Source organism: Mesoplodon bidens (assembly GCF_964165515.1).
Source record: "Mesoplodon bidens genome assembly, chromosome: 12".
NCBI lineage: Eukaryota > Metazoa > Chordata > Mammalia > Artiodactyla > Ziphiidae > Mesoplodon > Mesoplodon bidens.
This window is the reverse complement of record NC_138168.1, coordinates 67,207,763-67,229,707: the sequence shown is the minus strand read 5'-3', so window position 1 is coordinate 67,229,707 and position 21,945 is coordinate 67,207,763. Positions and strand designations below refer to the sequence as shown.

The 21,945-nt window shown below is 38.1% G+C and overlaps 1 protein-coding gene across 3 annotated transcripts in view; it reads left to right on the top strand.

Annotated features, from left to right (window-relative positions):
- MAP3K5 (mitogen-activated protein kinase kinase kinase 5) overlaps window positions 1–21,945 on the top strand; it is a 227,742-nt gene that overhangs the window by 64,981 nt on the left and 140,816 nt on the right. For all 3 annotated transcript variants that reach the window (XM_081251030.1, XM_081251029.1, XM_081251031.1), the window contains exon 2: window positions 3,770–3,909. In XM_081251030.1, the coding sequence (XP_081107156.1) occupies window positions 3,770–3,909 (140 nt within the window). The remainder of the gene's footprint in view (window positions 1–3,769; window positions 3,910–21,945) is intronic.

Here is a 21,945-nt window from a genome sequence, read left to right as displayed (position 1 = left end):
AATTTTGAAGTTTGATCTTTTCCCGGGCTAGTGGTACAGTCCTCTGTTGTGATGCTGGGCAGTGGCAGCGAGCTGAAGCTCCCAGTCAGCCAGGCAATCAGGAGGTGAAACAACTGATACGCTTACAACCATTCTGTTTTCACGTTCAGTACACTATTCAATAAATTATATGAGATATTCAGCACTTTATTATAAAATAGGCTTTGTGTTAGATGATTTTGCCCAACTATAGGCTAATGTAACTGTTCTGAGCACATTGAAGGTAGGCTAGGCTAAGCTATGATGTTCGGTAGTTTAAGTGTATTAAATGTATTTCAATTTACAGTCCTTTCAACTTATGGGCTTATCTGGACATAACCCCACTGTAAATCGAGGAACATCTGTATTGGCAAAAGGTAGACACATAGATCAATGGAATGGAATAGAAAATCCAAAACTTTTTGGAAGAGAAAATCAAAATGGATCATAAACTTAAATGTAAAATGTAAAAGCTATAAAACTTTTGGGAGAAAACAAAGGAGAAAACTTTTGTGACTTGGGTTAGGCAAAGAGTTTTTTGAGATACCACACCTAAAGCACAATCCACAATAGAAAAAAAATTTGATAAATTGGGCTTAAAGTTAAAAACTCCTGCTCTCCTAAAGGCACTTAACAGAATGAAGAGGTAAGTCACAAACTGGGAGAAAGTATTTGTAAATCACATATCTGACAAAGGAAACATATCCAGAAAATATAAAAACACACAAAACTCATAGTAAGAAAACAAACTCAACAATAAAAAAAATGGGCACATGCTTTAACACTTTACAAAGCAGATGAAAGAGTAAATTTTCCTCTATGGAAATTAAGACCCTAAATGGGTCTGTTCCTGTTTAGATGTTTAGATCTAGTGAATATACCTTAGTTTGCTTTTACCATTTATTTTAAATGTCTCGTTTCTCTCTTAATCTGAAAGCCTTCTGCAGCATTTGTATTTTGTTTTAGCAACAAATTCCACGAGTCAGTTCTCTGGAAAGAACCCATTTTCCCCCCTCTTGTCACTACTTTAACTTAGCATTTTTCTTTGTATATCTCTCATTTATTTTTCATCGGCAGCTGTTTTATTTGGTTTCTCTCAGCCTCACTGTATGCCTTCTCTTGATTTTAAAGCGGTGTCGCTGACTGTGAGTGGCCGACATCTGTGGGAGGAGCAAGCTGTGTGGGCGCAGGAGGCAGATGGGGCGTGTGGGTGGGATGCGGTGACGCAGTTTGTTCGGGTGTTGATTTTTGATGTGTAAATGGTAAGGACCCCAAAAGAAAGCTCTCCATTTGTATTAAAGAGCCCTGAAGTCATGGTTAGCCTTGAAAACATCTTTTGAAGCTCCTGTGACCTGTCCTCCCCTTTTATAACCTCACTCAATCTTCTATGTCTTTAGCCTCCATTTGATCTGATTTATTTCTCCTTCACAGAATGCAGACTCTAATTTCACATTCATTAGATAAGGCCGACTGTCTCAAACAGCCTCTCGAGGGTCTGTGTCCCTTTTATAAAAGCGCTGCACTTTGGTTTTACGTTCAGTCACGGGGCTTCAATGTTCTTTGTGTATTTTGGTGGGTTCCTAAATTATAAAAGTAATCAATGTTCATAATAGAAATTGTGAAAGACATAGAAGGTATAAAGAGGAAAAGGTAATTCATAATTCCATCACACAGCTATTATCACAGTTTACATTTTGGTATACAACTTTCCAAAACGTTTTTATTCATGTGAATATATACACATAGAATATATATAATAATCTATTCATTATAATATATATATTATATTTTAATGTATATGCTATATATTATAATGTATATATTTTAATATTTTTCCTTAATATAGCTTGAATTTACCCCAATATTAAATGTTCTTCTATAATATAGTTTTCAATGGTTATATAATGTGCCATTAATTGAATTTATCAGTGTGTGTGTGTGTATGTGTGTGTGTGTATGTGTTTTGCCATTTTTCTACTGATGGATATTTAGGCATTTTCCATTGTTACTGCAAAAATAATATTTCAGTGGATATACTTACAAGTAAATCTGCCACATGTCTAGGAATTTTCACAGGATAAATTCTTAGGAATGGAATTATTGAGTCAAAGAGTGTGAATAATTTTAAGGACTCAAGTCTCCTAAAATGTTTACACTTCCTCACAGCATGTAAGAGTATCATTTATTTGCATCTCCATTGGGTATTTTGAAATATCTTAGGCCACTTGTTAGGGAAAAAACTTGACACTTTATTATTCATTTAATATGCATTTATTAGTGAGATGTAGAATATTTTTATATGTTTATTTACCATTTTAGTTATACTTTTGTGATTTTACCTGCCTGTGTCCATAGCCTAATTTTCTATTGTAATGTTCTTATTTGTCTTATTTGTTTTAAATTGACCAATCGAGATAACTTATAAAGATATTAACCTTTCATATGTCACATATTGCACATATTTTAAACAAATTAGCATCATCTGTTAAATTTGCAGTATGTTAACATTTTCATTTTAATTGTGAGTAGGCTCTGTTTAACTGTTACATTTTCCAGAAGCTTATTATGATTATAAAGGAAGCTCTTGGTTTTCATAATTTTGCATCTTGACACCTTACTAAATTGTATTATTACTCATAGTGGTTGTTTAATTGATTCTACTGGGTTTTTTTGGTTGGTAATTGTAACATCTGCAAGTAATGATAATTATGTATTTTATTTTATAGAATTATGTTTCCATACTTTGTGAAATCTTATTGCATTAGTTAGGATTTTCAGAAAGTGTACTAGTAGTGAGAATAGTTGACAGCCTTGTCTTTTTCCTGATTTTCATGGGAATACCTATTAGCACAAAGTTGGCAGTTGTTATGAAATATATATTATTCTTCACTTTAAAGAAGTGCCCTTATATTTTCAGTTTGCTGTTATTTTTAATGAGAAATGGAAGTGGATTTTGAATTTTAGTTAAAGTATCAATACTTGGGGCATCTTTGGGAATGCTGATGATTTTTTTTCCATTGAGCCATCCTTGCATTCCCAAAATAAATTTTAAACCCATGGTCTAGTGGCCTTATAGTATAGTGCTTGGTGAATTTTGCTCAATTTTCTTTCATATTTTTGTCTGTATACATAAATGAGTTTGAGACTAATCTGAATTTTATTTTTGGGACATTGTCAAATTTTGGTATCAAGTTATGCCACCCTGGTGTTAGTCATCTATGAGCTTTGGAAGAACTTGTATCTGTGGTTATATTCTCCTTCTTAGTCATAATTTCTATACCTTTGATTTCTCTTTTTCTTGATTATACTTGCTAAGGACTTGCTAGATATTAATTATTATAAAATACAGCTCTGAATTGAGTCATCATCTTACCTATTTGCTTTTATGAATCTCATTTTACATTTATTACTTGCTTCTGTTTCCCATGGATCTGCTTCTGGAACGTTTGTTAACTTGTTTTCAGTGTTGAAATTTAACAGAGAGATTAAGTCCTGCTTCCCACCATTGCAGACTCTCCTTAGTTTCCAGTAATTATATGACACCCTTCTTGTTTTAAAAGTGCAGTTTTGCTGCAGTTTGTAAAACCACTTCTGATAGAACTGCTAATTAAAAAGTCAGTGGTAAATGAAGAGGGAAAGTCCCTATCGTTTCCTCATTTCCTCTTTGAATACTAAGTAACTGAAACCGAAAAGTGCTTACTGGGCATTATTTAGGTGTCATCTTTTGGGGGACTTTGTTTTCTGTTTGCAGATATTGCCGTGGTGGAGATGAGTGATGCCTTCCGGCAGCCGTCTTTATTTTACCACCTTGGAGTGAGAGAAAGTTTCAGCATGGCCAACAACATCATCCTCTACTGTGATACTAATTCAGATTCTCTGCAGTCACTGAAGGTACCTCGCTTGTTTACTAAATATTTACTCTAGGCACCAGAGTTTTAGGGATAACTCTCTGTCATCCAAAAAACAATTCAAGTAGTGTATGTTTATGAAAGGATGTTTTTGTTAGTCCAACATTTATGTAACAGTGACGAATTACATTGTGAGGTTTACCTGGAATTCAATGTGGAAATTTGATGATACACAGATAGGGGAAAAACTTAGTGTTGATTTCTGACCTCCAATCGGAGTTGCAGTTGAGGAGACTGTTGTTGATAGGAAGTTGTCAGTATACACACTGGAGAAAGAAGAGGAGATTGCATAAGGTATGGACAGCCCTCGTGCTGTGTCACCATTGTGGGTTTCATTGGGCACACCTGTCTCCAACTAGAAATATGCTGCCTACTGAAAGTACTCTGAGTAGAAATTCTTTATCACCAAAAATTGCCATCCTCTTTCGCTGGGATATGATTTCAATTAAAGTGGGAAAAGGGGAAGGAAAACTTAGTGTATTTGTCTGCAAAATTCAGCATGTTTCATGGCATTCTCTCCATTATAGGAACTTAATGATAGGAGGGTATTTCCTCCATCCAAAGAGATTGCCTAAAATGCTTTTGCAAGGCCAAGTGATTTTACACTGTGTGATTCTTTGAAAAGCATCTAACAGTTCAGCACATAACTCATGCTGAACCTGATATCATTCATTTCCTTTGTGAAACTTCCATCTACCTCTTTGTGGCTTTTTCTCATCTATACTTTCAAGTTCCCAAATCAAAGCCAACCTTGGAACGTGGAGTCCTAAAACCCAGAGCCATACTTCTAATAGCTTAGGAATTGGTAATATGAAGATCTCTAACCCAAAATTCCAAGCCAAAAAAAATTTAATAGTATTTTGCTTTTATCTGAATATCTGAAGCTTATATGACTTTCTCTAAAAAATCTGCAGTGTCATTTAGCAAATACCTTTACTGCATGCCAGGCATTGTGCTGGGGATTGATAGGCTATCCCTTTCCAGAATACTCTGAAATAGTACTAAGATATTTTCCCCAACTCCGTCTAAATCTATTTTTCACCTGGAACAATTCTTTAAGCAACCCCTACTTAATTTTGCCCCAGATGTACCCCTTTAATTAATTTATCATACATTTCATGATGGTGTATTTTTAATTAAACATTTTGATTTGGTACTATTTACAACATATATTAGCAGTTGATGAAGAGATTATTTTATTTACTCTTTGTATTCTGCTATTTTATTTTCTTTGCATTAAGTTTATTTTCAGCAGGCAGTGTTGTGTTGGACATTTTTCACACTACACTATTTTTATTCTTGTCCTGCTGGTATCTGGTGATATAATTTTATGGCCATCCTTTCCTAAGGAAATTTTTTTTAATTACATTTGAGAGAAAGAGATAAAGCTAATCTTATCAGAAATTTGTGTGGGACAAATAAACTGATTTATTTAATTGCTTTCAGCCAGCCTTTGTATAGAAGTATTATTGGTATTTGAATAAAACAGTCCTTTAAAGAGGCTTGTCTATCTAAAATCTACTCATTTATCTTGTACATAATCGCTGCTTGTTATTGAGCACTTACTATGTGCTAGGTACTAAGTGCTTTACCCACATACATATTCACATTTAATTTTTAAAACATCCCTGTGAGGTATATAATATGTTTTTAAATTAATTAATTAATTAATTAATTAATTTATGGCTGCGTTGGGTCCTCGTTGCTGCATGCTGGCTTTCTCTAGTTGTGGTGAGCAGGGGCTACTCTTTGTTGTGGTGCGTGGGCTTCTCACTGTGGTGGCTTATCTTGTTGCAGAGCATGGGCTCTGGGTACGCAGGCTTCAGTAATTGTGGCTCGTGGGCTCTAGAGCACAGGCTCAGTAGTTGTGGCACACGGGATTAGTTGCTCTGCAACATGTGGGATCTTCCTGGACCAGGGATCAAACCTGTGTCCCCTGCACTGGCAGGCGGATTCTTAACCATTGCGCCACCAGGGAAGTCCCTGGGGTATATATTCCATCACCAAATTATAAGATTGCAAACTGAGACTCTAACAAATTCAATCATTTGCCCAAGGTGATATGGAAAATTTGGGACCAGGTCTGCCTGACTCCAAGGCCTGTTCCCTTTAACCACTAAACTTGGTTGCAATTCCTTTCAGTTAGAAGGATATCAGACATTCCTGCTAAGTGCGTTCATTTAGAAAAACCCATCAAGCATACGTCCTGAGTTGTTCCATGCAACATCCATCCCTTCTTTTGTCTTCCTCCTTCCATTGACTGTATGTTATTGACTGTATTCCCTTAGCTTTTGCCATTTTCTTATTTAGTTTGTTCCTGGCCCAGATAGGTATCTGGTTGCAGAGGACAAAGTTCTGGGGTAGAAAGTGTTTTTTGTTCAGTCTCTGAGCAATGGAAGTTCCTCGGGTTCTGCTACTGAGGAAAATCTGTGTGTGTGTGTGTGTGTGTGTGTGTGTATTTTTAATTTTTAAAATTTGTTTCTGTTGCAGGTAGTTATAGGTGTAACTGTTATCCCTGCCATCTACCAACAGAAAGGAAAACTGCTGTGAAATAAGGCAGAACAAGAGATAGTTATAAATAATATATTATGTATGGATTAACCAAATAAAAACGAAGCATCTCCCTATTTTCACAGCACAAAGACAGAATGAGAATGTTATTCTTATCACATATCTAGCTTCACTTAGGTTGATTCTTTGGGCATCGAGAAAGTACAGCTGCACCAGCTTTATTTTCATCTACTGCTCTTTGTTGAAGAGAGCAGTTTCTCTTTGGCAGCAAATTCTTACAAAGAAATCATGGGAAAAAATTTTTTTAAGTTTAAGCTTCTGAAAAATAATTGTAAGGAACCATATAAGTACTTAAAATCTATGTCTGAGTTTTCATATGAAAGCATATTTAGAATCTAATCAAATCATGTACTTGCAATAGGATTCGTAGTCATTTTAAATTACAAGTACTCTCATTGTAGCAAGAAATATTTAATTTTCTTCAAAAAAAAGATCATTGTTGCACTTTGAGAAAGGGAAGTTTACTGTAAAAAAAATCTTTGGCATGCATAAGGAGATATAATCAAGAATGTTTATGTTAACATTGTTTGTAATAAACTCTCCCCCAGAGGAATTGGTAAATATCTATCAACAGAAGAATGAATAAATACTTTCTGGTATAGTCATTTAATGGAATCTTATAGAGCACTTAAAATGAATTAACTAGAGCTTTCTGTACCACTATCAATATATCTCATAAACAGTGTTGTGGGGAAAAAAATTATAGAAGCTTGTGTACAGTATAGTGCCATCTATACAAAATGTAATGACGTGCAAGACAATTTTTTATACATTTATATTATAAAAGGATAGAAGTATGTATGTGAATTATAAATAAATTAAGAATAGTTACCTCTTTGAAGGATAGGAGTGGAATAGAATTGAGAGGGGATGACAGGAGTCTTCAACTATATATGTAATATTATATTTCTAAGTCTAGGTGGTACATGCATAGGTGTGTGAAAAAGTTTTGTTTATTTAAAATTTTTTAAATTGAAGTATAATTAACTTACAATATTGTATTAATTTCAGGTGTACAACATAGTAATGATCACCATAAGTCTAGCTACCATCTGTCACTATACAAAGTACATTACAGTGTTATTGACTGTATTCCCTATGCTGTATACTACATCCCCATGACTTATTTATTTTATAACTGGAAGTTTGTACCGCTTAATCCCCTTTACCTATTTTCCCCATCTTCACGCACCCCTCCCCTCTGGCAACCATCAGTTTGTTGTCTGTATCTATCAGTCTGTTTCTGTTTTGTCTTGTTTGTTTGCCTGTTTTGTTTTTTAATTCTGCACATAAATGAAATCGTATGGTACTTGTCTTTCTCTGTATGACTTATTGCATTCAACATAAATATTCTCTAGCTCCATCCATGTTGCAAATGGCACGATTTCATTCTTTTTATGGCTGAGTAGTATTCCACTGTACATATATAAACATATATATGTACCACATCTTCTTTATCTGTTCATCTATTGATAGACATTTAGATTCTGTATCTTGTTTCTGTATCTTGGCTATTGGAAATAATGCTGCAGTGAACATGGAGGTACATATATCTCTTCAAATTAGTTTTCATTTTCTTCAGATAAACACCTAGAAATGGAATTGCTGGATCATATGGTAGTTCTTTTGAGGAACCTCTATACTGTTTCCACAGAGGCTACACCAATTTACATTCCTGCCCACAGTGAATGAGGGTTCCTTTTTCTCCACATCCTTGCCAACACTTTGTTGTCTTTTGATGATGGCCATTCTGACAGGTCTGAGGTGATATCTCATTGTAGTTTTGATTTACATTTACCTGATGATTAGTGATGTTGAGCATCTCTTCATGTGCTTGTTGACTATCTGTATGTCTTCTTTTTAAAAATGTCTATTTCAGATCTTCTGCCCATTTTTTAATCAGGTTTTTTAATATTGAGTTGTATGAGTTCTTTATGTATTTTGGGTATTAATCCCTTATTAGATATATCATTTACAATTATCTTCTCCCATTTAGTAGGTTGCCTTTTTGTTTTGTTGGTGGTTTTCTTTGCTATGCTAAAGGAGTGTATGATTAAGTTTTATATTTTTATATACTTGAAATATTTCATAATTAACCTTTTTTAATGAAAAAGTTGTTATACTCTGTTATTTCCTGTAGCCATCAGGATAATTTACATATATTTGGGGCATTTGAATCTCAAAATATTTTTTTAGTTTCTTTTTTCTAATGTTCTAGCTGTGGTTAGAAAGCCTCACATGCATTTGGATCTTTCTTTCTGCACTAGGATAGGCTTTATTCCCATTTTATCCATTGCAGAATAAATCTTTGTCTAGAGATTGATATACACATCAGTTAGTGGTGACACAGCTTGTGTTGAAGCTTAATGATTATGTGAGATTATTCCTTATTCAAGAAATTTAGTTGTATTTTTCTCTGTAACCATTGCTTTTTTTTTTTTTTAAATTGGTCCAGGGATCCTTTATTTATTTATTTATTTAGGCTGCGTTGGGTCTTTGTTGCTGCACGTGGGCTTTCTCTAGTTGCAGCAGTGAGCAGGGGCTACTCTTCATTGCAGTGTGCAGCCTTCTTATTGTGGTGGATTCTCTTATTGCAGAGCATGGGCTCTAGGCGTGCGGGCTTCAGTAGTTGTGGCTCATGGGCTTAGCTGCTCTGCGGCACGTGGGATCTTCCCGGACCAGGGATCAAGCCCGTGTCCCCTACATTGGCAGGCAGATTCTTATCCACTGCACCACCAGGGAAGTCCCTGTAACCATTGCTTGAAAAGTCACTTTCCAGATGGGATTTGCTTTCATAAACTGTTCTCTACAGCAGTCTATCTACATGTTTAATCCTTCACGATCTCACTGAATATAGTACCTACATGAGATATTTGTACACCCGTGTTCATAACAGCATTACTTACAATAGCCAAAAGATGGAAGCAACTTAAATGTCCATCAGTGGTTGAATGGATAAAACAAAATGTGGTATACACATACAATGGAACATTATTCAGCCTTAAAAAGGAAGGAAATTCTGACACATGCTACAACATGGATGAACCTTGAGAACTACCGTAGTTGCTCATTCAAACAGTTCCATGGTACCTAGACCCATGATGTGTATCTGTAGATACAGAGAGACCCAATCTCCTTTAGTGCTTATATATGAGAAATTGGACATTGTCTGTTTTTCTGGTAATCATTCATTTCCACCTGAAGGAAATGGTTATAGTTTTGCAAAGAGCAGGCAGTGATGTCCATGTTGTAAATTTTGATGATTATACCAGTTTCTAGTAAATTGGTGAGAAGATCAAGGTAATTTTTGTTATAAATACCTTGAACTTAAGTTAAATTTTTACATGTATTTGGCAAATTTGCTCAGATTCTAGAGTGTTCTTCAACCCATAAAACTTTTTTTTTTGTCTTACACCACTGCTTACTTTTCTTAAAGTTTTATCTCCCTTACCAAGATAAATAACTAAGATGAGTTTAGTTTTAGATTGAATTGCGTATGAAATTAAAATTTGTTATTTTCCCAAAGGTTTATGATTCTTTAGTAATGAATTTTTACTGCATTCTTTTCAGCACTCTAAAATTGCACTTAACTTAGTCAGTGGTACAAGGTACACAGTAAAAAAAAAAAGTCATTTGAGAATATGATCCTAATAAGTAGTCTAACGATTTGTGAACGTTGGCCCTGCCCCATATAACAGTGCTGCTCCTGGACATTTTCACAAGTGTCTTGCTTACTTGATAACTAATTGTTGATTTGTAAACCGTGGCATTCTGTGTCTCCCCTGTTCAACTTAGCCATCACATACACTTTTTTTTTTTTTTTTTTTTTTTTGCGGTACGCGGCCCTCTCACTGTTGTGGCCTCTCCCGTTGCGGAGCACAGGCTCCGGAAGCGCAGGCCCAGCAGCTATGGCTCACGGGCCTAGCCGCTCCACGGCATGTGGGATCTTCCCGGACCGGGACACGAACCCGTGTCCCCTGCATCAGCAGGCGGACTCTCAACCACTGCACCACCAGGGAAGCCCCCACATACACTTTTTAATATTTCATGGAAAGATTTTTTTTTTCTGTTGAGAGAAAAAAATAGTCTTGTTCTTTTATTTTACTTATTCTAGAAATGATCTAACTTTCACCTGAGCTATAATAATTCCATGTCAAATTGGGGGAAGAAAAAGAGTCAGTTTTGGGGAGGAACAGCTAAGAAATACCTGTGAGCACTGCTGTATCAAGATTTTCTCTCAAGATCTTAAACTGACAGACTAGATGAATGACTTCTTTAGCAGGAATTGATTTCCAGTTGTTGAATCCCTGAGGTTGGGGAAAGGGCTTGAGACTGGAAAATCCAGTTTTCTTTGATGTCAATTAGCAATATTACATCTTCAAAGGAATTACCTGTATACTGGATAAAGTATGCCCTTGCTTTCCTTCCTAATTCCTCCTTTACCCTCCCCCATCCCATTGTTTCTAGCATCTTATTTCCATTTTGTCAAAGGGAGAAGGGAATCTATGCTACATAGTGAATGGAAGATGATGTCATATCTCTGGGTTGGCACCAGGTATTCTCTTCATTTGTAGAGACTTTCATCACAGGCCCATGAGTTCGAATACCTTAAAAAGCAAGAAGGAATACCTCTGCACACAGAAGGTGTGAGTCTGAAAGCCTCCTAACTCCCACCCAAATGGGGCAAGGCTTGCTGGATTCTGTTCCGTTTTGTTCATTATAAATAATTGATTCTTCCTGTGGAAGTTGATCTTTGTGGCACTGCAACCCATCATCCTATTTGAGTCCTTTTAGAATTCATCCTTGAAATTTTTACTGAAATCTATGTGTAAAATGTAATTTACTGTGCTGAAATTCATTATATTGTAACTTTGCAACAATACAGTTTGTTTTTTGAGAAATACTTGTACTTGAATAATATGGTCCAATTAGGCATTGCTGAAAGAAACAGCTGATGACAAAAAAGAGGAAGTTGATTATAATAATAACAACACATTATAAGAAGTTTGCGTTAAGAAGCTCTTTCAAATGCTGTACGTATAAAATGTCACTCTTCAGCATCTCAGCCGTTTAAATATATGTATCTACTTACAGTAGAGTTCTCCCACCAAGATAAATTTTTTTTAATGTGAAACAAAAGTAATAGAGGAGGAGAAGAAAGTCTAGAATTTTTTTTTAGGATTACTTTCCAGCCTGGGTATAATTTAACCTGATTTTTGGTACAGGTTGTTTTTATTGACAGTTGCTCATATGTCTTACCCATGATCATCATGTGTTCTTCCCCATGATCATGAACAACACAGGTACAAGATGCCTCTGTATCTGATAATGGTGGGAATTGAGTTGGGGTTGTCTGCTTTGATAGTATTAATACCTCATATTGCATATGGCTTTAAAGCACTTAAAGGTCTCTCATAAACTTATTTCATTTGGTCTTTCAAAATGACCCAATGAGATAGACAAGTTACTGTGTAGATTGAACAGATAGAAGATGCTTTCTTTACAGATGAGAACTAAATCCACAGAGATTCAATGACTTAGAGGCACACACAGTTAATAAGTGTCAGAGCAGGACAAGCCCCATATTCTTGGACTTGTCATCAGGTACATTTCCCTCTAAGTCTGTCCACAGATTTCATATGTCCGTTAAAAATATGATTTTCCAGGTTGTTGTTAGATTTTTTTTAATTAATTAATTAATTAATTTTTTTTTTGCTTTATAACAAATTTAATCAGTTATACATATACATATGTTTCCATATCCCCTCCCTTTTGCGTCTCCCTCCCACCCTCCCTATCCCACCCCTCCAGGCGGTCACAAAGCACCGAGCTGATCTCTCTGTGCTATGCGGCTGCTTCCCACTAGCTATCTACCTTACGTTTGGTAGTGTATATATGTCCATGCCGCTCTTTCACTTTGTCACAGCTTACCCTTCCCCCTCCCCATATCCTCAAGTCCATTCTCTAGTAGGTCTGTGTCTTTATTCCTGTCTTATCCCTATGTTCGTAATGACATTTTTTTTCTTAAATTCCATATATATGTGTCAGCATACAGTATTTGTCTTTCTCTTTCTGACTTACTTCACTCTGTATGACAGACTCTAGGTCCATCCACCTCATTACAAATAGCTCAATTTCATTTCTTTTTATGGCTGAGTAATATTCCATTGTATATATGTGCTACATCTTCTTTACCCATTCATCTGATGATGGACACTTAGGTTGTTTCCATCTCCGGGCTATTGTAAATAGGGCTGCTATGAACATTTTGGTACATGTCTCTTTTTGAATTATGTTTTTCTCAGGGTATATGCCCAGTAGTGGGATTACTGGGTCATATGGTAGTTCTATTTGTAGTTTTTTAAGGAACCTCCATACCGTTCTCCATAGTGGCTGTACCAATTCACATTCCCACCAGCAGTGCAAGAGTGTTCCTTTTTTTCCACACCCTCTCCAGCATTTATTGTTTCTAGATTTTTTGATGATGGCCATTCTGACTGGTGTCAGATGATATCTCACTGTAGTTTTGATTTGCATTTCTCTAATGAGCAAAGATGTTGAGCATCCTTTCATGTGTTTGTTGGCAGTCTGTATATCTTCTGTGGAGAAATGTCTATTTAGGTCTTCTGCCCATTTTTGGATTGGGTTGTTTGTTTTTTTGTTATTGAGCTGCATGAGCTGCTTATAAATTTTGGAGATTAATCCTTTGTCAGTTGCTTCATTTACAAATATTTTCTCCCATTCTGAGGGTTGTCTTTTCGTCTTGTTTATGGTTTCCTTTGCTGTGCAAAAGCTTTTAAGTTTCATTAGGTCCCATGTGTTTATTTTTGTCTTTATTTCCATTTCTCTAGGAGGTGGGTCCAAAAGGATCTTGCTGTGATTTATGTCATAGAGTGTTCTGCCTATGTTTTCCTCTAAGAGTTTGATAGTGTCTGGCCTTACATTTAGGTCTTTAATCCATTTTGAGCTTATTTTTGTGTATGGTGTTAGGGAGTGATCTAATCTCATACTTTTACATGTCCCTATCCAGTTTTCCCAGCACCACTTATTGAAGAGACTGTCCTTTCTCCACTGTACATTCCTGCCTCCTTTATCAAAGATAAGGTGACCATATGTCTGTGGGTTTATCTCTGGGCTTTCTATCCTGTTCCATTGATCTATCTTTCTGTTTTTGTGCCAGTACCATACTGTCTTGATTACTGTAGCTTTGTAGTATAGTCTGAAGTCAGGGAGCCTGATTCCTCCAGCTCCATTTTTCGTTCTCAAGATTGCTTTGGCTATTCGGGGTCTTTTGTGTTTCCATACAAATTGTGAAATTTTTTGCTCTAGTTCTGTGAAAAATGCCAGTGGTAGTTTGATAGGGATTGCATTGAGTCTGTAGATTGCTTTGGGTAGTAGAGTCATTTTCACAATGTTGATTCTTCCAATCCAAGAACATGGTACATCTCTCCATCTATTTGTATCATCTTTAATTTCTTTCATCAGTGTCTTATAATTTTCTGCATACAGGTCTTTTGTCTCCTTAGGTAGGTTTATTCCTAGATATTTTATTCTTTTTGTTGCAATGGTAAATGGGAGTGTTTTCTTGATTTCACTTTCAGATTTTTCATCATTAGTATATAGGAATGCCAGAGATTTCTGTGCATTAATTTTGTATCCTGCAACTTTACCAAATTCATTGATTAGTTCTAGTAGTTTTCTGGTAGCATCTTTAGGATTCTCTATGTATAGTATCATGTCATCTGCAAACAGTGACAGCTTTACTTCTTCTTTTCCAATTTGGATTCCTTTTATTTCCTTTTCTTCTCTGATTGCTCTGGCTAAAACTTCCAAAACTATGTTGAATAAGAGTGGTGAGAGTGGGCAACCTTGTCTTGTTCCTGATCTTAGTGGAAATGGTTTCAGTTTTTCACCATTGAGGACAATGCTGGCTGTGGGTTTGTCATATATGGCCTTTATTAAGTTGAGGAAAGTTCCCTCTATGCCTACTTTCTGCAGGGTTTTTATCATAAATGGGTGTTGAATTTTGTCAAAAGCTTTCTCTGCATCTATTGAGATGATCATATGGTTTTTCTCCTTCAATTTGTTAATATGGTGTATCACGTTGATTGATTTGCGTATATTGAAGAATCCTTGCATTCCTGGAATAAACCCCACTTGATCATGGTGTATGATCCTTTTAATGTGCTGTTGGATTCTGTTTGCTAGTATTTTGTTCAGGATTTTTGCATCTATGTTCATCAGTGATATTGGCCTGTAGTTTTCTTTCTTTGTGACATCCTTGTCTGGTTTTGGTATCAAGGTGATGGTGGCCTCGTAGAATGAGTTTGGGAGTGTTCCTCCCTCTGCTATATTTTGGAAGAGTTTGAGAAGGATAGGTGTCAGCTCTTCTCTAAGTGCTTGATAGAATTCACCTGTGAAGCCATCTGGTCCTGGGCTTTTGTTTGTTGGAAGATTTTTTATCACAGTTTCAATTTCAGTGCTTGTGATTGGTCTGTTCATATTTTCTATTTCTTCCTGATTCAGTCTCGGCAGGTTGTGCATTTCTAAGAATTTGTCCATTTCTTCCAGGTTGTCCATTTTATTGGCATAGAGTTGCTTGTAGTAATCTCTCATGATCTTTTGTATTTCTGCAGTGTCAGTTGTTACTTCTCCTTTTTCATTTCTAATTCTATTGATTTGAGTCTTCTCCCTTTTCTTCTTGATGAGGCTGGCTAATGGTTTATCAATTTTGTTTATCTTCTCAAAGAACCAGCTTTTAGTTTTATTGATCTTTGCTATCGTTTCCTTCATTTCTTTTTCATTTATTTCTGATCTGATTTTTATGATTTCTTTCCTTCTGCTAACTTTGGGATGTTTTTGTTCTTCTTTCTCTAATTGCTTTAGGTGCAAGGTTAGGTTGTTTATTCTAGATGTTTCCTGTTTCTTAAGGTGGGATTGTATTGCTATAAACTTCCCCCTTAGAACTGCTTTTGCTGCATCCCATAGGTTTTGGGTCGTCGTGTCTCCACTCTCATTTGTTTCTAGGTATTTTTTAATTTCCTCTTTGATTTCTTCAGTGATCACTTCGTTATTAAGTAGTGTATTGTTTAGCCTCCATGTGTTTGTATTTTTTACAGCTCTTTTCCTGTAATTGATATCTAGTCTCATAGCATTGTGGTCAGAAAAGACACTTGATACAATTTCAATTTTCTTAAATTTACCAAGGCTTGATTTGTGACCCAAGATATGATCTATCCTGGAGAATGTTCCATGAGCACTTGAGAAAAATGTGTATTCTCTTGTTTTTGGATGGAATGTCCTATAAATGTCAATTAAGTCCATCTTGTTTAATGTATCATTTAAAGCTTGTGTTTCCTTATTTATTTTCATTTTGGATGATCTGTCCATTGGTGAAAGTGGGGTGTTAACGTGCCCTACTATGATTGTGTTACTGTCGATTTCTCCTTTTATGGCTGTTAGTATTTGCCTTATGTATTGAGGTGCTCCTATGTTGGGTGCATAAATATTTACAATTGTTATATCTTCTTCTTGGATTGATCCCTTGATCATTAGGTAGTGTCGTTCTTTGTCTCTTCTAGTAGTCTTTATTTTAAAGTCTATTTTGTCTGATATGAGAATTGCTACTCCAGCTTTCTTTTGATTTCCATTTGCATGGAATATCTTTTTCCATCCCCTTACTTTCAGTCTGTATGTGTCTCTAGGTCTGAAGTGGGTCTCTTGTAGACAGCATATATATGGGTCTTGTTTTTGTATCCATTCAGCCAATCTGTATCTTTTGGTGGGAGCATTTAGTCCATTTACATTTAAGGTAATTATCGATATGTATGTTCCTATTCCCATTTTCTAAATTGTTTTGGGTTCGTTATTGTAGGTCTTTTGCTTCTGTTGTGTTTCTTGCCTAGAGAAGTTCCTTTAGCATTTGTTGTAAAGCTGGTTTGGTGGTGCTGAACTCTCTCAGCTTTTGTTTGTCTGTAAACGTTTTAATTTCTCCATCAAATCTGAATGAGATCCTTGCTGGGTAGAGTAATCTTGGTTGCAGGTTTTTCTCCTTCATCACTTTAATTATGTCCTGCCACTCCCTTCTGGCTTGTAGAGTTTCTGCTGAGAGATCAGCTGTTATCCTGATGGGGATTCCCTTGTGTGTTATTTGTTGTTTTTGCCTTGCTGCTTTTAATATGATTTCTTTGTGTTTAATTTTTGACAGTTTGATTAATATGTGTCTTGGCGTATTTCTCCTTGGATTTATTCTGTATGGGACTCTCTGTGCCTCCTGGACTTGATTAACTATTTCCTTTCCCATATTAGGGAAGTTTTCAACTATAATCTCTTCAAATATTTTCTCAGTCCCTTTCTTTTTCTCTTCTTCTTCTGGAACCCCTATAATTCGAATGTTGGTGCGTTTAATGTTGTCCCAGAGGTCTCTGAGACTGTCCTCTGTTCTTTTCATTCTTTTTTCTTTATTTTGCTCTGCAGCAGTTATTTCCACTATTTTATCTTCCACCTCACTTATCCGGTCTTCTGCCTCAGTTAGTCTGCTATTGATCCCATCTAGAGTATTTTTTATTTCATGTATTGTGTTTTTAATCGATGCTTGATTCATCTTTAGTTCTTCTAGGTCCTTGTTAACTGTTTCTTGCATTTTGTCTATTCTATTTCCAAGATTTTGGATCTGGGAAATAGAATCTTGGATCATCTTTACCATCATTATTCTGAATTCTTTTTCAGGTAGACTGCCTATTACCTCTTCATTTGTTAGGTCTGGTGGGTTTTTATCTTGTTCCTTCTCCTGCTGTGTGTTTTTCTGTCTTCTCATTTTGCTTATGTTACTGTGTTTGGGGTCTCCTTTTTGCAGGCTGCAGGTTCGTAGTTCCCGTTGTTTTTGGTGTCTGTCCCCAGTGGCTAAGGTTGGTTTAGTGGGTTGTGTAGGCTTCCTGGTGGAGGGGACTAGTGCCTGTGTTGTGGTGGATGAGGCTGGATCTTGTCTTTCTGGTGGGCAGGTCCACGTCTGGTGGTGTATTTTGGGGTGTTTGCGGACTTTTTATAATTTTAGGCAGCCTCTCTGCTAATGGGTGGCATTGTGTTCCTGTCTTGCTAGTTGTTTGGCATAGGGTGTCCAGCACTGTAGCTTGCTGGTCGTTGAGTGAAGCTGGGTGCTGGTGTTGAGATGGAGATCTCTGGGAGATTTTTGCCGTTTGATATTATGTGGAGCTGGGAGGTCTCTTGTGGACCAGTGTCCTGAAGTTGGCTCTCCCACCTCAGAGGCACAGCACTGACTCCTGGCTCCTCAATTTGGGATGATTTGTTGTCCATTCATGTATTCCACAGATGCAGGGTACATCAAGTTGATTGTGGAGCTTTAATCCGCTGCTTCTGAGGCTGCTGGGAGAGGTTTCCCTTTCTCTTCTTTGTTCTCACAGCTCCTGGGTCTCAGCTTTGGATTTGGCCCCGCCTCTGCGTGTAGGTCGCCGGAGGGCGTCTGTTCTTCGCTCAGACAGGACAGGGTTAAAGGAGCAGCCTCTTCGGGGACTCTTGCTCACTCAGGCCGGGTGGGAGGGAGGGGCACGGAGTGCGGGGCGAGCCTGCAGCGGCAGAGGTCGGCGTGACGTTGCACCAGCCCGAGGCGCGCCGTGCGTTCTCCCAGGGAAGCCGCCCCTGGATCCCGGGACCCCGGCAGTGGCAGGCTGCACAGGCTCCCGGAAGGGCGGTGTGGGCAGTGACCTGCGCTTGCACACAGGCTTCTTGGCGGCAGCAGCAGCAGCCCCAGCGTCCCACGCCCGTCACTGGGCTCCGCGCTTTCAGTTGCGACTCGCGCCCGTCTGTGGAGCCCCTTTAAGCAGCGCTCTTAATCCCCTCTCCTCGCGCACCGGGAAACCAAGAGGGAAGAAAAGTCTCTTGCCTCTTCGGCAGCTCCAGAGTTTTCCCGGACTCCCTGCCAGCTAGCTGTGGCACATTAGCCCCCTTCAGGCTGAGTTCTCGCCGCCAGCCCCAGTCCTCTCCCTGCGCTCTGACCGGAGCCCGAGCCTCAGCTTCCAGCGCCGCCGGGGTGAGCAGACAACCCTCTCAGGCTGGTGAGTGCCGCTCGGCACCGATCCTCTGTGCGGGAATCTCTCCGCTTTGCCCTACCCAGGTATGTGGGGAGTTTCTTGCCTTTTGGGAGGTCTGGGGTCTTCTGCCAGCGTTCAGTAGGTGTTCTGTAGGAGTTGTTCCACGTGTAGCTGTATTTCTGGTGTATCCGTGGGGAGGACGGTGATCTCCGCGTCTTACTCTTCCGCCATCTTACCCGGAAGTCTCCAGATTTTTTTTTTAACTCGAGCTTTTATGTAAGCATAACATGTAAGCACAAGTCTACTTAGTTCCCTAACTTTAAAGATGGGCCAGTTCTGTGACACCTGTGTTGGAGTGTTCTTCCTAAGCCCGCTCAGCATGTGGAAGGGTAATGATGAGTCCCACCTTCTCAGTGAGGCCCGTGGTGTTCACAGCAGCCCATCTGATCTTTCTTTGTTTAGCTTTGAAGCATTGAAATCAGGTAAGAGGATGGAGGTGGGGAGTACGAAAAAGATTCCTTTTTCCCTAACTTTAGTAGAAAACTAGCCACGTTCCACTGGGACGAAGGATATATCAGAAGAGAAGACCTAGAAGGTCACCAGCAGGGGAGCCATGGTCTTTTTTCCTGGCCAAGAACTCCCAGCCCTCTCCTTTCTTTTCTTTCAGGAAACAGATCCTGGTTGCTAACTCTGTTTCTTCCACCCTAAGTCCATTTGACTTGGCAACCTCACACCAGCTGTTCCCACTTCCTACTTCTGGCTGTAATTACCTAAATGTTAGTCACAGAAACTTTCCAATTTTGGGGACTCTCCATTTATTTCTCCTTATGATGGCCTCTTCAATGTTACGTTGTCCCAAATAGCTCTCAAAAGTTGTCTTTGTCTTCCCTTGGAATGAGACCTAGGCTAGATTGTCTCATTTGTCTTGCTTCTGGGGTTGGTTATCAGAGGGTCCTGGAGTATTGAAAAAACATTTGAGGATGTTTTTGTTACAGCCAGTGAGTGAGTGCACTGATCAAAAGCCCCCTAAAGACTTTAGGCAAGAACAAATTTGTAGTGGGGTAATTCATCTTCAGAAACATTTCACTGGTAAGGAACTGGAATTTATGTTGACTTATTTTTTTCATTTCTAGGCACTTTAGGTGAAAAGTTTCCATGAAGTGATGTGAAATATTGCAGTTGCCTCTTAAATTTATTCCCTTCGTCCTTTTTTTTCCTTCAATGGATTTAGCACAAATTAAACATTCACTATTCTACCTCAGTAGTTAGATACCTTTTGAGGTCTTGTTTGCTATTTATTTGTACTGAGTTAAAATGCACAATAGTACCTTTCTTTCTTTATAGTTGATGCCTCCTTTAAGGTTGCATCGTAAGCAGTAAGTAAACTCTCCTTCAAGAGAGCCATTTGTATCCATTTAGCTTCTATAAAACATGAGCAAGCGTTCATAAGAATTCAGTAGATTGCTATGGGGTGATTTAATATAGTTTTAGAATTTGTTATAATGCATGCATTACCTGAAATGAAAGCAAAGAAGACATGTAAGAGGGTTATTACTTCAGTGAGCAATTCTTCAGGAAGACATAACGTGTTGGCTGTAGGCCAGTAGCAGCTCTGGTTATTTTCTATGGTGCCAAGCAGAGGGGAGGCTTCAGTGCACTCAGCCCTCACCACAGCTCCCTTCATCACTACTTCCATTTCTGTGCCAGATGCACCAAACAGAAATCATGGTAGAGTAGCTCCTGTGCTGGGCATGAGGACATCTCTCCTTCCACTGATACAGGACAGTGCTGACTCTGATAGGCCTTTAGCTAAAAGTAACTGATAGACTACAGAGTTGGAAGGGACCAGCGACCACTCCATCCAGTTCTTCGTGTGTTATATTAGAGAGAGGGGAAATGGCACGTGGCCACTCAGGAGCAGAGCCAAGACTGACACGTATCTATCCTAATCCATAGTCCAGTAGTTTATACATTCATTAACTAAGTAGTGTATTCATCCTTTTATTGAGCACCAACTGTATGCCCTGCAATCTGCTAGGCCATCAGTGGGGATACAAATATGAACTAAACATGGCTCTTGCATCCAAGGAACTCATGATGTAGATAGGAGAATTGTACGAAGCCATATTTGCAATGTCCTACATGCAGTGCTTCATAGAGGTCTGTATGAGGGGTCATGAGGGCAAAAATAAGGACATCACCTGTTTCTGTTAGGAGGTTAGGTGTCAGTGAAGGCAGTCAAGGCCTGCTTCACAGAGAGCAGGTTTCTTAGGCTATTCGCAGAGCATGCTGTGTGGTACAGGATGAAGATAAGGGTGTGTTTTTTTTGTTTGTTTGTTCTTTTGTTTTTTTACTTAGAGGGATGAGAGAAGGACATGCCTATCTCAGGAAGGGGTGTGGCTTGCTCCTCTGGAGAGATGCTCCATAACTTAAGTTTGGAAAATCCCGCATGCTACGTTCCTGGCTTTGTGATTATCCAACATTTTCCTATTTATGTTTTTCATGAACCGTGTGTGTGTGTGTGTGTGTGTGTATGGATGGGTGGAGAGATGCATTAACCACCTGTGAAACACTGTGGGAAAAGCTACTTTCAACCTTCCTCAACAACATCACTCATTTGTCTCTTAATTTCCATCCCCCAGGGCACCACCATTGTCCAGGTCCTTATTTTGGCATCCCTGGGCTTTGGCAATAGCTACCTAAATGCTTTTTCCCATCCAATACTAAATGCCACTATCTAATTAATATTTTTAAAACTTTAACAATGTTTACCTTTTAATTATTTGTCTTTCTTGGGTAATGCATTCACCTGATACAAAAATTTATAAGTGCAAAAGGATATGTTAATGAAAAGTCATGCTCCCATCCTTGTCCCCCAGCCAGCCAGGTCCCCTCTCCATTGGCAACCACTGTTAATAGTTTCTTGTATATTCTTCCAGAGAGATTTTAGAAATGCACAAATTAGAATTTTCTTTTTCTCCCTTTTATATACATAAATAGGAGCATAGGGTAACAACCATTCTGTCCTTTGCTTTTGTTCACTTAGCTGTATATCTTGGAGACCTTTCCATATCACTCTGTAGAGAACTTCCTCATCCTTTGTTCAGCTGCATTGGATTCCATCGTATGGAGGGACCATAGTTTATTCAGCCAGTTTCTAGTTGATAGAACATTTGTGTTGTTCCAAACCTTTGCTTTTATAAACAATGTCCTTGTGTGTGCTGATACTTCTTTATGTATATCATTCACCTAAAAAATACCACTTTTACTGTCATATGCCCAAATGCCCACACAACAAAGTACTTTATTTTGACATTCAAGGCCTTCCTCAGTAAGGCCCCAGGTAACTGTTTAATATTATCAGTGTGTGCCAAAATGAACTTTCTGTTTAGCCCAATGAT